This window comes from Triturus cristatus, chromosome 3_1 (genome assembly GCF_964204655.1).
Source record: "Triturus cristatus chromosome 3_1, aTriCri1.1, whole genome shotgun sequence".
In the NCBI taxonomy this organism is placed as follows: domain Eukaryota; kingdom Metazoa; phylum Chordata; class Amphibia; order Caudata; family Salamandridae; genus Triturus; species Triturus cristatus.
The window spans coordinates 873,513,744-873,531,116 of record NC_140583.1 but is presented as its reverse complement, the minus strand read 5'-3'; the positions used below and the strand labels follow the sequence as shown (position 1 = coordinate 873,531,116).

Genomic DNA, 17,373 nt, shown 5'->3' with positions numbered 1-17,373 from the left:
AGAAAAAGAGGAAATGTTATTTCATTGAAGTTAATAATTCCTTCCAGCTTACGATACCAAGGCAACCATTTGCCTCTGATGCTGCCAAAGCACAAATAACCAAAATTTCAAAAGAAGATAATTAGCCAGCATCCTAGTCGATTTCTCTAATACTCAACACTATCAGTAGGGGCTAAACGGCAGACAACAATCTTGGGAACACACCACTAAGGACCATAAGGATATCCTGGTGCTTTCCCAATTAATTTCTAGCCATCTCCCTTATGATCTCTTAAATATGAACTGAGTGCAGTGTAATGTATGCAAGAAACCATCTTACTGCTAACACTGAATTTATAGGAACTAGGTTTCTATCTTTAAAAAATATGCTTGAAATAAAATGATCTCATGTCCTGGTATCACATATAGGTGTTGAGCCTTTTTTCACTGTTTTAGGTTTGAATCTCTTTTATTGGTTTCAAAGGAATATAAAAATACAAACATGACCGATTTTAAAACTTTTTGAGGGGTACTCTGGATACCGGATCAATTGGGATAAGTCCCTCCCATATATGTTGTCGAATGGGCCACCACCACAGCTGGGTGCTGACTCCAAGCTCTAGATTAAAGATGGGTTTAAATATCTGGGCATACAGATAGAAAAAACATATACAGCATTTTTGGCGGGGAATCTAAAGCCACAACTGGATTGCCTGAAGAGAGATGTCGCCCACTGGAGGAAATAACCGATCGCCCTTATGGGAAGAGCGGTCCTCTTCAAGATGATGTCCTTACCACGATTATTGTATGTAACACAAAACACTCCCTGTCAGATACCAGACAAATTCTTCAGAGATGTGGATAGCGAGTTGAGAATGTTGTTATGGGACGGGGGGGGAGGGGTGGGCGGCGCACAGATCGCACTGACCAAATTACAGAAGGGGGTATATGAGGGAGGATTAGCCATCCCAGACCTTCAAAAGTATTATTGGGTGTCACACCTAATGGTCATTAATGACTGGGCTTTTGCAGATAGGAATGACCCGGCGTACAGGGTGGACCACTAGGCGATGGGGGCCGGCGGCTATTTAAGGGCACTGTATGGCCGGGAGAGATAGGGTGGAATGCCCCCGCACACTCAGACAGTGTTGACAGAATGGGTCAAGGCTAATCGGTTCCTGGGTTGGGCTGGCCAGCTGACGGAACAGACTCCTCTGTGGACTAGTGAAAGGCTTCGGGAGGTGGGGCAATTACAGGGCTTCTCGAAATGGAAATTAATAGATATCATACGTCTGGAAGACGTGAGGCGGCGACAGGCGGTGCGGTCGTTCTCAGAACTACAGATAGATTTTCAATTGACACCCACAGAACACTACAGATACTTGCAATTGAAGCATGCGCTGGGCAGGTACCTCAAAGATGATGATCAGATTCCTGAATTTAGCCCAATAGAGGATAGGTTATTGCTGGACCCAGTTCCGGAGAAAACACTGTCCTGCACATATAAGAAAATATTAAACAATTCACTAGACTTACTGATAAAGTTGGGGGAGGCGTGGGAATCCGAGGTGGGATTGCTAGAGGATGGTGATTGGGCAGAGGCAGTGCAGAGTCCTTGCGAGGTGGCTATCCGGGCACGATTTAGATTGATCCAGCTGAGGATACAGCATAGGTCCTATTATACCAGCACACTTATGTTTAAGCTGGGGCAGATATTAACTGAGGAATGTCAGAGGGGGTGTACTCAGAGGGGCACATTCTTCCATATCTTGTGGGACTGCCCGATCATACAAAACTATTGGAAGAAGGTAGTTCGAATTATGTCAGATGTAATAGAACAGGAAGTCCCCCTGGACACCAGGTGGCATATACTGGGCGTTTCTGGGGAACAGATTTGGCCCAAATATCAAAGAATTTATTTTGAAAGTTTTATATAGCGCTGGCTAGACCCAGATGTATCAGAGTGCTTTACAAGATAAGGAGAGTATAAGGCAAATAAGGTATAAAAGCATATGAAAGGTAAAGCAACAAACATTTGAAATATACAAAGTAAAAACAACACAAGCATTATGCAAATCAAGATAGATAAACAGGGGCTGGGGCTATACATTTCAAGTAATTAGGTAGATGGTGTACAGGAAAAAGGACACATATTACTGAACAAATATAGTATGGTGATAAGAGATCAGGTGTAGGACACAGGTTAGGATCCCCAATAATAATTGAGGAGGTGGGTTTTGAGGTCTTTTTTGAAACTGGAATAGGAGGGATTAAAGAGAAGGTTTTTTAGGAGGGCATTCCAGATAGTAGGGGCATTGCCAGAGAAGGAGCGAGATTGTGTGGCTTTCTTTTTATGCAGAGGTGGGATTACGAGGAGGGTGTTGGTGCTTCTCAGAGGTCGAGTGGAGCCCGCAATGAGGAGTTTCTTTGAGAGGTACTGGGGAGTGTTTTGGTGGAGGACTTTATGAGTAATGCAGGTGGTTTTATAGACAGATCTGCCTTCGATAGGGAGCCATTTAAGAGATTTGAGAGCCGGGGATATATGATCTGGCTACAGATGGCTGCAATGGTCGCCAAGAGGAATATTGCAGAGGCATGGGGGGCAATTGGGGGCAATTCAGCCGCCAATAGTGTCCCAATAGAAAAGAGATCTGGATTGGTGCTGTGCGTGGAAAAGACAATCTATGAGAGTCGAGGATGCCCTAGAAAATGGGGGAAAGCTTGGCAACAATGGGAAGATTATAGGGTGTATGGGGAGGCATTGAATAGCTAGGAGGGGAAGGGTTGGGGGAGGGCGATTTTACAGGCGAACACAACTTGTATTAGTATTATTCTAACATATCTATAAGTCGCAGATTGTGAAAGTCACAGTGAAACATGTAATTCAATCTATGATTATGTAAATGTTTATGGATGCTGACACCTGGTTAATAAAAAAATAAATTTTTTTTAAATACAAACATGGACTTCATCTACATCCACTGGCCAGCAAGGTATAATACTAAGGGAAGAAAATAGACAAACCAGGGTGGGTAACACGAAGGGGGAAATCTTGGGGGGAGCAGATGAATCCAGTCCAATGTGTGGGGGGAGAGGAGGGAAGGGATTGTAAAGGATAGTGAGGGAAGGGAAGGGAACTGCTCAACATTTCTAGATGCAGTGGGGAACCATTGGTATTAGGTTGCTGGAAGAGCATGGAAATCCCTAGTCCATTTTTTCTTAGTCACTCATTATTGGACTCTGTGCTTCTGAGTCTAAGCATCCACAGTTATGCCGGGAACTTGAACTTCTGGATAGTTCTCACAAAATGGTAGGAGTTTATGGTCTACAACAGCTGTCAATTTTTCCATGCCTAATAAGTCCCATAGTTTACGTAGCCAGTCAGTATGAGATAGTGTTGTCTCTGTGCCCGACTTGGGCAAAATAACTTGTTTGGCCGCGTGGAGCGCTAGGATTATCGTCTTCCTATCGCCAAACATAAAGGGTAAGTCAGGGTGTTGGGGAGCCGCTGCAGAATGCAGCTGGGAAACTTAGGGATAGCTGTGTCATATATTTTGTTAATATCGGCTATCATGTCAACTCAGTATTGTTGTAGTTTAGGGAAGTGCCAAAGAAGGTGAGTTAGAATACCTGAGAGGCTTAGACACGTAATTGAAGATGGGAGCAGTGTCAACATATTGATGGGTGTTTGACACAACATCATCCCCTTTGTTCACAGAGCGGGCCCCCTACCCTGAGCTGTCGCCAGGTTTAGGTGTGGCCACTTGTCCAAGAACTTTGGTTGAGTGCAACAAGAAAAGACATACTCCTCATTCCTTACTTAATCTAAAACATAACATGAGTGACTGATTGATAAAAAGTTCTTTTGTTTTCTCCCCTTCTTTTTTTTTGTCTCACTTTTATAGGCACAACCAGTAATATCCGAAAACTGAAACTGATGGGATAACTGGTTTGATATTACCACTACTTATACACAGTCTTTTCCACCAGGCAGCAGCAATCTTCTTAAAGTCCTGACGAAAACCCAGATATTCTTCGGATCACCTAGGGCAGAAACATGTAGACCCCTCTTTTTGAACACAGAGCAGTTTATATCCATACTGCTTCTTGCACTGTATTTTTAATCCTGTCAGGAGGAACAAGCTATTAAAGAATCTTTTTGTTCCTGACTAGGTAGTTTTAGCTTCACCATTTCACTAGTTCTATTGTTTTGCGCTGCGTCCTCACCATTTATCTTTGAGCATCTCTCATCTATGGGATTTAGTGTATCTCCCATAGGGTAGGTCCATTTAAAACATCTCTGAGCTCCCTCTTCTCAGAGAAGAGGTTGTAGCCCTTGGTGGGACTAGGTTTTCCCACTAAAGAGGAGATGTCCAAATGATGAAGCATGCCACCTTCGATGGGTGAGGGCATTCGTCCTGAAAGGGATTTCTCACACTAGGGAATAGTGTGAGACTCTAGTCTGTCACTCGGCATGTTCAGTTTTGTAAAGTCTAGACCCAAGGATGTCTGTGTTGATACAATTTAATCCTATCTCATGTCCCTATGGTTGCCCTTACCCCGGGTGGACGGTGTTTTTTGGGCAGCCAAAGGATTTTCCATATATGGATCCCGGCCATCGATTGATCAATAAAACCCCAGTGCTTTTCTACATGTGTCCTACTCCATTCCACTATAAAATCGCAGTTGGGCTGCTAGTAGTAATGGGTCAGATTGGGAATGCCCAGGCCACCCTCTGCCACAGGTAAGGAGGCTTGTTTCTTCATCATTTTTGCCCTCTTACCGTCCCAAATGTATGATTCAATCAGTATCTGCAATTTCCCAATGATGTGTGAGAGAGGTTGTAAGGGGTGGGCCTGCATGGTATAGAGCAGGGGTCGCCAACCTTTTTAGCAATCAGAAATACTTAAGTTGAATTAAAAACATCCCAAGCTACTCATACTACCACAGTTGTAATGGTGACCATGTTAGACAAGATTACTTTAGTGGCCACCATATGCAAGGCTTCTAGCAGTGATCAGTTTGGTGCACGAGGCAGAGTTGCCAGGATTAGATAAAAAAACAACAAAAAAACAGATTTGGTTAATTGTGAATGCCTCTACATGGGTAACACATAAGCACCATATCTGCAATGGCCCTCGTACCAAATTGATTATTTTAGTAATTAGTCTTCCCTATTATGCCTGATGATTTTATCATGCAAATATGACCCTTGAATACCAACCAATGAGTTTTAAAAATACACACAATTTCCTCTTGAATACTCGTTCTCAATTTTGGTATACATATATTAATTCAACCAAGCAAAAGCTTCTAAGTTAGTAGGCTCGGCTGCACAGAGGAGAGATACTCACAGGTAACTGGAGAGCTACCAGTATCTTACGAGCTACTCGTTGGAGAAGCCTGGTATAGAGAATCGTTGGAAGAGGTTCATCTTAATTGTCGGTATTCTATTATATTTGACGGCCTAAATATTGGACTCCCCGTGTAGCCCATAGGAACAGACAGAGACGCTCTAGCTAAAGTCTGTTGCTCTGAGAAATATTGAGGTTCAGGGCCTGTGATTTCTGTATGTTGATTGTGAAACCTGAAGCTTTGCCAAAGGTCTTAAGCTACTGCAAAAGTGGGGGTATCATGCTGTGGTGCTCCGTGTGTGCGATCATTACATCGTCCACATAAAGTGCGATCGTATGTTCCTGGCGACCCATAGTGATACCCGGGGGTATTTACAGATCCATTCAGCAAATAGTTCCATATATAGGGCAAACAAGAGTGGGGATAAGGGGCAGCCTGTCTCGTTCTCCTTGCGATTTGGAAGGATCACAATGTCAATCCGTTAACCCTTACAGTGACTGTGGGCTTTGATCAACTGCACCATATCCACTTCCGGAAACTGGTGCCCAATCCTGCCTTAGCCATTATGAGCTGGAGGAAAGGCCAGTGCACACAGTCAAACACTTTCTCAGCCTCAATCAATAGCAGAAGAGCTGTGATCCGGGAACAGTGCATTTTATTTATAAGTTGCAGGAGTCGTTTCGGATTGACATTGCAGCCTCTTTTGAGTATAAATCCAGGCTCGTTGGGATCGACCAACCCTTGCATATAAGGGCTAAGTTGCGCCACGGGGTGTTCGTGAAAATCTTGGCAACTACATTAAGAGAGAGATAGGCCTATACAATGAGCAGGGGGTGGGATCTTTCCAGGCTTAGGGGTTACAGTGATAGTGCCCCTCCTATCTTGTCAGTGAGTGTGCCCCTGTCACTGAAGGAGTTATAGAGGCGGGTGAGGATAGGTGTCAAGTGTGCAGTGAAGGTTTTGTAAAAGTCGGTGGTGAACCAGTCTTGCCCTGGGGCCTGGCCTGCTTGAAGCAGAGCTGTGAGGACTTCATCCTCCCATATGTCCGTCTCCAGCTGGAGGGCATTGACAGCCAGTAGGTACACAGTGGATGTGCGTGCCACATATTCTGTGGGGCCCTTATAATTTAGTACTTCTGCTCTGTATAAGTCAGCATAAAAGCATTCAAATTTCTGTGCCACAGATTCATTTGTTTGCACGTGTTGGCCCTGCGGTCCCCAAACCTTAGTTTTTCTCTATTGTGTGCCTGGGCCCTCAGCCGGTGGGCAAGAAGTCGTCCTGCTTTCTTGCCCCCGCACATTATTTCTGCTTGTATGGAGGAGAGTATACTCTGCTTTGTCCATAGCTAGTGCTTTAAATTGCCTTCTAGCTAGTGTTAGTTGCCTCCTCACTTTATGAGAGCCTGAATGTTTATGGGCCTCCTACAGTTCCTTCACCTGGGTTTCCAGGCTGGTGTGCTTATCCTTTCTATCTTTGTTAAATCATGCAGAGAATGGCTATGAAAGCACACCGCAGGACCACTTGAGTGTCCCAGAGTAAAGTTATGGAAGCGCCAGGTATGTCATTTGTGCTGAGGAATGTGTGGATGGCTTCCTTAACTTCTTTTAGAATGAAGATGTGGTCCCCGCTCCGCATTCTGGTTCTCTGTCCGGGGATCGCGCCTTTGAACTATTCCACAGGCTTCACTGCGACCCCATCTTGGCTATGTTCACAGCCCCACAGCATCCGAGTCCTTCCACCACGGCAGCCACCATCAGTGGAGGGCAGTCCCAGCCGCTGGAGACTTCGCTGATATGTACCCCTCTGTAATAAGGGGTCTAAGCAGTGGGGTGCCAGCCAGATCTGCCCATTTGCTATTTCGGGCAGCGGAACTCCATACGGGTGCCCTTGCACAGCAACATGTTGGACACTGCCCCCTTTTTTCATTGTTTGTAGATACTATTTAAAATGTTACTAATGCATTTCTATGGATATAATTGTCCTATTGTTATTCTGTGTATGCAACTTCTTAATGATCTTATTTACATCTAATTGAACAACAATGTATATTCATATAGTTAAATATAACGATGATCAATTAATTGATTGTTCTTGGTCATTTTCATAAGTTAATAATTTGAATGCTGTACACAAGGTCTTTCTATTTTATTTAACTATAGATATCAGCACATCATAAATATCCACATATGGGGCACTCGTCTATAAAATCAAAATAAGCTTCATTATGTTGCACTTACTGCAATGGTGTTAGTCCAGTGCTTCACAACTTCTTTGGAACGCTGATGCAAAGCTTCCTTTTCTCTTTTTTCGGCACAAATCCGATTAGCTTCTTTGTCCAAAGTGTTGAGGTTGTTTTGAATTCTTTCCCACTCTGCCTTTGGAAGCAGAGTCATCTGACGAACATCAATACCTTTTGGGAATAATGATCCTGGCTGCTCATTTTCCAGAGGCCGGCCAGCTGCAATGGAAACAATGGAATATCATTAACAATGCTGTTGATAGAGCAGCTCAGCAGGAAGATATTAGTATTTTAATAAAATGTCAGCATTTTGGTAGGCTGCAATGTGTGACAACTCTTGACAGTCAACAACTTGAATGTTCAACCCAAGTTACCATTTGCATGAAGACAATTTGTCTACAGGAAACTGGGTTAGCCAAATTGCAATTTATGGTGTTCTATTCAGAGAAACATATTAAAGTAACATTATGACCTTCACTTACTGATAACAGCATGCATGACATCACTTATGGCAAATGTGTGACATCAGCTATGATATTAGTGAGCACAATATAATGACACAAAAACACTGTGGTATGTTGGAAGGCATGACTTGCCAGCTAGCAAGATGGGCAAGCTCTGTCTGACCCTTCTACATTCTGAGCTGAAAAAACAGGAATAGCATAGAAAGTGAGGTCAAAGGCATAGATTTAGGATTCTATAGCATTGTGGACAGAGAGAGAGAAACACCAGACATGTAACAACAGTACGACAACCAAATGGTGCAAAAGCGCAGAACAAAACTAAGAGCATTTATACATTATATAATGGAATATATAGTAGCAGATGAATACCCATCACTATTGCATAATAACCTTTTGACCAAAGAACAGGACTTTCATGGTTACCAAGACAGTGAAAGGGTTCAGGCTTTGTATGATGCAACAATGTCAGCCACAAACCAAAAGATTACGAGCTAACCTTACAGTATCAAATTTCCCTGATAAATACTGCTACTTCTCCTGCTCATCCTTCTTTTTCTCAAACTCTGAAGCCCCCTAACTCTTACTATGGGTCAGGTATTCTCCTCCACACTTCCTAGAATCCTTCTAACTCTTTTCTTTTGTTCCCTGTTTTAGCTACCACTGAATTTCACTTTATTTCATTTATTCACTCACTTCCTATTTAATTATCTTGACACTTGTCCTCCTTCTGCAATCATTTGGACACGCTGCTTGAACACTTCCTTCTGTCTGTTCTGCACTTTTCACTTTCAGGGACTTTAATATTCACCTTCTATCCGCACATGCTGACTCCATACATTTCTATTCTAGACACCTATCATTAGTCCCAACGTTCCACCACATCGTCACAAACCTCTGGTTCCTCGCATGATGTAATCTTTTGTCTCCTTAATGATTACCTGTCTCAACTCTCCAACTCCTATCCTCCAACCACTCTCATCTTTCCTTCTCCTTTCTATTTGGAACCACACAAATTTTGACAGCACCTTTCGGTCAATCACATCATCAATTTTCTGTTGCCATTCTACTAACCCCTTCCGTTAGCCTCTCCTACAAATGCACCAACCTCTCTGCTCTCACCATGCATAAGTAGGTAAGGCTGAGCAATGGTGGTCCAAAATTTGCTCTTCATTACTTTCTTTATGTAACTCCACTATGCTGTCCACGAACCATTCTATTTACAAACACTTTTTACTTCCCTTTCCCCCCATGTTCCTCCACGTTCACGTCTCTACTTTCAACCATCTTTTAGAACTCCCGACTCTCTGATCTATTATCCCGCTCATTTTGTTCAGTTTCTGATTTCACCAACTTTTGCACTTACAAGCTAAATTCTTTCTTTGCCTAACTTGCCTCCTTCTCACTTTTTTTCCCTCCCACCTGAAACTCCAAACTCCCTTTCTTTCTCAAATCATCTACACCGACCACAGTTCCATCTAACATATATCCCTCACCTTTAATTCCCAAACACTATCTTCTTCTCCTTTCCTTTATTACAGCTCTGTCCAATATTTCCATAATTCCTGGACCTACCCTCACTCTTTCAGGCATGCGGTTATTCTACTTAACAAAACATCCTGCCCTCCATTCTTCTGTGTCCTTTAATTTTCGACCCATGTCTTTACTTCCTTTCCTCTCAAAACTCTTGGAATGCACTGTATATCATAAACTGGGAACGTTCCTTTATTCCAACCTACGTTTCAAGCATTTATTGTCTGGTTTTCTTCCCATCCACTCTATTGAAATTGCCCTTCTTGCTGTCACTAACCACCTTCACTGAGCCCACTATATCAAACGCTCCTCTTCTTAACCTGTCTGCTGCTTTTGAGCCATAAGATCAACACATTCTACATACTACCTTGCACTCTCTCTGCCTTGCCAGCATATCTTTCTAATCATATTCATTCAGTCTCTTTGGGGGGCTCCTGCCCTTCCTCCTTTCCACATCTTTAAAGGGTACCAAAAGAATTTCTCTTCTGCTTCCTCCTTTCCCTTTTTTTTCCATCTACACCTCTCCTGTTTCTTCCATTATTTAATCGTTTAATCTTTCGTACCATTTCTATGTCAGTATCTCCCAGTTTTTCCACCTCAGAAAGGTCCTTACGGGCTGGGTGGATAATCATTACTCAACTATTTGCCCCGTTGTTCATTGTCTCGAATTGGGGGCCTATCACCACGTCAATTGTTATGCTAGGCTCTCTCACGGTTTATGTATTTCAAAAGACCAATAACCTGTTTTAAAAGACATCTCCTAGCTTTTTATCTCATTTTAATCTTTCACTTCTAATATTAAAACTCTATTTTCCTGCCACGTATCTATAAACTCTTGGATGTTCTTCCACCCACTGCACTCAACCCAGCTAAAACTGACATTCTCTGTTTTGCAGCAGCTTCCCCCCATTTCCTCCCACTGCTTTCCTCAATCTTCTTTGGTCCTTCATTTCACTCTCCTTTCTTTAACCCATCATATATGTTATTTGTGACTCCAACATCTTTCATTTAGCACACCTCTACTGTCTCTCAGTCTTGCCATTATTAGTTTTACACCCTATGCGAAATTTGTATGTATCAAAACTCTAATTCTAACTCTTACCTTTTCTCATCTTGATACTGTTCCTCATTACACAGTGCCATTCCTGCTCATGCTTTTGCCACTCTAAAATCTTTTTACGCTTTCTCTTTAAACCTCTTCAGCCAGTAGGAGTTAGAAACGGGGTTTCTGGTAGGCGGAGGTATCCACCCAGGCCAGGCAGGAACCACCACTCTAGTCAGGGTAAGTTGGTACACAATACGAGATAGCTATATTCACCCTCCCGTAGCTTGGCACAGAGCAGTCAGACTTATCTAAAGAGGCAATGTGTAATGTATTTGTGAAACACACACACACACAATACACCACAAAAAGACTAAACAAATATTTTATTATATTATAAGCCAAAAAAGACTAAAACGATAAAAATACAGTTAATATGTTTCAAGTTATAACTTTCAGAAATTGCATGTAAAAATAGTGCTCAACACAGTCTTCTTACTGCAATGAATATGGACAGTCATGCTGGACTGGTTGGCAGCGACCACGATCCAATCTCTGGTCCACCTGAGAGATTGCCGCCTAGTGTCTCTGTCACAGTACCTTTGTGGGGATGTCAGCAGGCCTCGCAAACAGGTCCTACATTGCCTGGTGATTCCAGACAGGGAATCACCAGCGTAGAACACACAGCATTGGTCGGGAAGGTGGAGACGGGTTGACGAGCCTTTTGTCTCGGGCTCGCCCCTGGTTTCCTGGGCAATGCGACGTTGAAGAGCTGCAGTGGAAGGTGCTGCAGATGCTTCGGCAGTGATAAGCACACACAGCCTCGGAGGGTTGCAGCATGGGTCAAATCTGATGCGCTGCTCTTTGAACAGAGCAGAAGCGCTTGTCAATCAATAATAGAACTGGCAATCCAGTACGGTCCACTCCCGGCCACAGGTTCAAATGTGCAGCGATGATCCTGAGCAAGCAAAGCGCTTGATCTGTAGGCAGGCAAGCTGACAATCAGGCACGCTCTGCTCAATGCCGGACTCACAGATCGCAGAAGCCTACGGTGATGGTAGAGTGATGAAGTGTTTGATGACCTTGAGACTCCATGAACAGGGAGTAAGCCAGCAACCCCTTGGAGATCACTGGGAAGAATGCAGTCCAGCTCTCCTTCAACAGATTCAGAGAGCAGCAGGGCAACAAGCAGAAAAGCAGTAGTTCCAGATAAACAGTCCACATGAGTCCTTTGGGCAGCACAGCAGTTCCTCTGACAGAGCTTGGTTACAAGTCCAGCAGTGTCTGCTTAGATGGGGTCAGAGCACCAGTACTTATACCCAAAAGTGCCTTTGATGTGGGGGTGCCTTCAAAGGAGCTCTTTGAAGTGCACTGGTTCCCCTTTCAGCCCAGTCCTCTCTCCCAGCCTAGCTATGGGGATAATTCAGCCCTTTGTGTGGGGACAGGACAATACCTATTCAAATAAAATGTTGCCTGCTCCCCTCCCTCTTGCCCAGGATGACCCATCAGTATGCAGATGATTGCAGGTGCAGTTGAGTGTCCTGTGTTGTAGCAGTCTAGAGGGAATGCACATATGTAGCTGCGACCCAGCCCAGACCTGTATTAGAGACAGGCTGTCAGGCACACAGAGCAGTAAATGCAGAGAAATGCCGACTTTCTAAAAGTGGCATTTATAAAATAGCAATATTAAATCACCAGGAAGTAGGACTCATCAATACCGTTTCAAACGTATGAAACATCAAGAAACTACTGCTCTCTGACCAGAAATTACAGCTTAAAAGAGTATTAATGATTTCCCAACACTACCCTATGAGAGGGGTAGGCCTCACAGTAGTGAAAAACTAAATAGGCTGTTTGTCACTACCAGGACATGCCAAAACATAAATGTACATGTCTTTCCTTTTACTTACATAGCACCCTGCCCTTCAGGCCACCTAGGGCCTACCTTAGGGGTGACATATGTAATAAAAGGGGAGTTTCAGGCTTAGCAATTAGTTTTAAAGGCCAAGTCGAAGTGGCAGTAAACTGCACACACACACCCTGCAATGGCAGGCCTGAGACAAGTTGAAAGGGCTACTTCTGAGGATGGCACAATCAATGCTGCAAGTCCACTAGTAGCATTTAACTTACAGGCCCTGGGGACATAGTGTACCACTTTACAAGGGACTTAATAGTAAAATAAATAGGTCCATCAGGTATACACCAATCACAAACAAGTTTAGGGAAGACGTACATGCACTTTAGCATTGGTTAGCAATGGTAAAGTGCTCAGAGTCCTAAGGTCAAAAGCAAAACGTTTAGGGGAAGACCCCCCTAAGGCTGACAGGTCTAACAGTAGGCCTCTTCCCACATCTTATCTTCATATATTGCTTCACGATCATTACCATTGTTTATGCATAGTTTTTAAATGTGTCGAGAGTTTTGCAGCCCATATTTTTTTTATCTTCAGTTCATTTCCATAACCCACTGTTGTCTTCACTAGACCTTCCAGATTTACTGGCCTCGCTTCTTCTGTCTGAAACTCTTTCCTATTTAAAATCATTCCATCTTCTTGCTTCTAAATTCTGAAACTCTCTTCTACTTTCCGTATGCTCTTCTCGGACTCATTTCTGAATTTCCTTAAAAACACCCCACTAAATTCTTCTCTTTTCCTCATAACTGACCCTCCGACTACAATGATGCTTGTTCACCAATAATTATCATTTACAGCGCCATTCCAATTGAATGTCATTTGTTCAGCGCATAAAAGTATTCAGTAAATAAATAAAATAAATTAAAAAACTAGACTTATTTGGTCATTCAGAACAAAGCATTATACTCTTGAGTGGAAAGAAACCATGGTAATCAGGTTGCAGGAATATTTTCCACTGCAAAGCATTACATTTATGGAAATTACCAGATAGTCAGACTGTAATATGACACTCTTCTTGATAATGTTCAGAAATGTTTCTGATGTTTCTGGCAGTCTTTTGTTGCCAAAGAAGACATCTGGGAATGAACAGTGGAAGTATCGTTTTTGCCATTTATTTTACTAATTTTTTGAGGCAGCTTTCAAATATGTCTGTTATGGTCTATGGCTGTAAGTTTTAACCGGGAATTACAATAGCCAATATATTTTGAGAACTGTTTCAAGCATGAGGCCACACATACTAATTATTGTTTGGAAAACCTGGTTGCAACGTGCGACGAGAATGTTTGCAACCAGAAATAATTTAACTAACAGACCTACGTACTAATACGTTGGTGTACTAAATTTTGATTCTCAGTGGGTTGCAATCATGAATAATAATGAAGTAGGTCCAGGGATGTGGAATTCCTATAGCCGGTGCCCGGGACATATTGTTTGAGGTCAAGGGCAACAAGTTTTCATGTGTATTTTGTCCTTGGGACAAGTAGGCCCAACCCCCTGCAGCACAAACCCTTTGGCTGCCAGTTTACAGTACCACATTATAGATCAGGGAAAGGCATTGCCTGCAGTTAAGGTAATATTTGTGTCCATGTGTTAATGCTGTTCAAACTTGTATTTATGATTCATTAATGCAAAGCCTTTATTATTTGGGTGAGCGCTCTAAGTAAATGTTGTAAGCTCAGACTGCACTACTAACAGTGATTCCAGTATAAAAAGGTGTGCACACGTTTTCAATGTTTACCAATATGAGGGTATGTATACTGCTCCCAGAATGCTGTGTGATTAGATGCAAATATTTGCAGAAGCTTGAATGCAAAGTTGATGATTCTTTGCTTTCAAAATAAAATGTTCACAAAAAAATGCAAAAACCTTTCGCTAAACTACTGAAAATTTTAGCTACCATTTCTTTGCAGCATCATTTATTAAAATGTGTTAAAGTATGCTAGTATGTCCCCAAAATATTTATAATGGGAAATCAGTGTAACCAGTTTTAATAATATTATGGGAAACATTAAAAATAAACAAGCATTTGTAAAGCCAGTAGGTCTGAAATTGTTGGTCAGCATTTTGGTTTTGTCAATGTGTGACTTGTTTTGGCATGGTTTTTGTAAAAACCTATTTGGTGTGGGAGGTGCCAGGCCCTCACCATTATAGCAAACATTGGCAAAAGCAAAAAGAAATTGGTCTCAAAAGTACACATTCCCACAGTAGTTCCTGGCACTGAACAAAACGACTGTGTGTCGATATGCTCCTTGTGAAAGAAAAGAATTCGGTCACTCACAGTGAAGCTAGTCGATAGAGAGACAGAATTTTAATAAACACAAAAGGTCATGGTTAACGCCAGACCTAATTAGGGGCCCAGTTATTAAATAAAGTCTCAAAAGTACACCCATGTCCTTGCATTAAGTGCAGATATACGACTTTTGTGAATTCACAAGACTTTACACAAGTAGGCCAAGAAATAGTGCTCATGTGAAAATCTGAGTGATTGCAAGTTCTCTTTCCCTCCAACCAATTTTTCCCAACCCTGGTAGAAGTTTTATGTCTGCCATTGTTAGGAGTAAATTTCCAACCTTTCTCAGTATGGGAAAAGAAGAGTTGGTGAAAACCCTTAATATATGCAAGTTAGTAGGTTTGCGCATACTCAAAAGGGCATTCCAACCCTGGAACTGTTGCCTACCATTACCTTCAGTCTCAGTATGTAGATCTGCAGAAACGTGGCAACATAAGGGAATTACTAGTATTCAAACCCTACTATGAAAGGAGCCCTGGCATAATAAGAGAGGTTATTTCAGAGCTCTTATATATGAGATTGCTGCCATAATTCGTCGCTGCATTACATGGCACAAAAGGGACAAGTGGATTTTGTTACAGGACAAATAGATTTATGAAGCAACCTGCCCCATGGACAAGTAGATATTTTACTAAATTCCACACCCCTGAGGTCGCAACGTGAGATTCACTCCCATGGAAGAGATCACAGTGTTGGTGGCCTTGTAGTGGCAACAGACCACCATGTCTGTGATTACCTTTCTATAAAGCAAACATTTTTCTTAAATGCAGTGTAAGAAATTGGGTTATTGGTGGAGGCGGGATGGAAACTCTTCTCAAGCAACAACCTCAATCCTTGTCAGGATGAACCACAAAATAAACTAAATGAGCCTGTGTTCAACACTCTGGCACGCAAGCAGTCAGGCTCAACTTAGATGCACTATGTAGAGATTTATGCAGGATACATACAGTAATAAACTGAAAAAACAACACAAGAAGAATCCCACACCACTTTAGAAAAATAGAAAACATTTTAATAATTAGAATGACATAAAATTGAATTAAATCCAATCAGTAAAACCAGAGTTATGGATTTTGAAGGTTTTAAGTGAAAAATAGCACCTAGAAGTTCAATGCATCAGCTACGGGTAGTAGGTCGCGCAGGACCGGGTCAAAGTCAAAAGGTAAGGCTGACCGCAATGGATTGGGCCATGTGTCGGTTTACTGAGAAGGTAAAGTTCAGCAGAGAAAATCAGCCAGCGGTGTCAGAGGAGGAGGCGTCATTGCAGAGGAGCCACTAGACGGAGTTATGGTGAAGGTTTCTACCTTCGGACTTTGTCCCTTTTGTGGAAGTTGAAAATCTCCAGTGGGACGAAGCTGCAGGCTGTTGCCGATGGGGGCTTTACAAGGACGAATACCTTCGGTGAGAGGTCCAGCTGAACATGATTTGCTGCTGTGGAGAAAAACATAGTGGGAGCTACCGGGGAGTCAGTGTGACAGGCAATTCCCCCTGGCCGGGTCGACGAGCAAGTAGGCTCCTGTCTTCTGTTGGTTCCCAGGTCACTTTTTGATGAAAAATGTTTAATGTCCCAACTTCTAGGGTGACTAAGGAGCAGCACCTTCAGCATTACCACCAAGAGTCCAGAACTGGAGAGGCATCATTTGGGGTGGTCAGGTCTCACTCCTGCAGTGGCCAGGTACAGGGTTTAAGGTCTCTGGAGCCTCCTATGTCCCAGTAGCTCACACAGAAGGCCATCCAACTAGTCCTTGGAGACACCCTGGTGGTCGTGGTTTCATTCAAGCAGCAAGGTAGGCCTGAAGCAGCAGGGCAGTGCTATGGGGAGGAAGGCAAGCCTCAAGCAGCAGGGCAGTCCTCTGGTAGCAGCAAAGCAATACTCCGATGTGCATGCCAGGCTTCAATCAGCAGTGCAGTTAGATGGAGTCCTTCTGATGTCCTCCACAGGTCCAGGAGTGTACTGAAGAAGTGGTTCAATACATTCAATATTTATGTCTGGTGACAGCCTGACTACCCCATATCTATTTTGGAGGTTTTTCACTTTCCATGCCAAGGCTCCAAGAAGTCTGGGGTGACAAAAGACAAGTGTCAGGTTTCTTTGTGAATGTGCTGGAGGTAGCCATTTGAAATCTAAGTGGGACATGTTTTACGTTTAACAAGTTTATTTGCATAGTTAATTAAAACTATTACAATACAAATATACAGTCTGTACAATAAAATCCATCAAATACAGCAATAAGACATCTACGATCTATCATGCACATATGGCTTGGGAACTTAGACGTGTATGGTCGACAGCCAGGCCTCAGAATCAGTAAACAGAAATCTGTGATATACCACTTGGGTGTTTGAGCAGCACAACAAGAGATTAACTCCCTGAGCTGGAAATACCTTGGGAATCACCTCTTAAAGGTACCTAGGAATTCAAGTAAAGGACGACCGGGACAGGTGGACAGCATTAAATCCAGACAAACTTTTAGCAGTCATACAAAAGTAGATTCGATTATTGGATATCCCTCCCCCTACCCATGATGGTTAGAAAAGCCATAGCAAAAATGCTGGTGCTCC

The 17,373-nt window shown here is 42.8% G+C and overlaps 1 protein-coding gene across 3 annotated transcripts in view; it reads right to left on the bottom strand.

Moving 5' to 3' along the window:
- The window catches only part of CFAP210 (cilia and flagella associated protein 210), a 232,028-nt gene that overhangs the window by 187,783 nt on the left and 26,872 nt on the right, over nt 1-17,373 (bottom strand). For all 3 annotated transcript variants that reach the window (XM_085645348.1, XM_085645349.1, XM_085645350.1), the window contains one exon: nt 7,572-7,792. In XM_085645348.1, the coding sequence (XP_085501474.1) occupies nt 7,572-7,792 (221 nt within the window). The remainder of the gene's footprint in view (nt 1-7,571; nt 7,793-17,373) is intronic.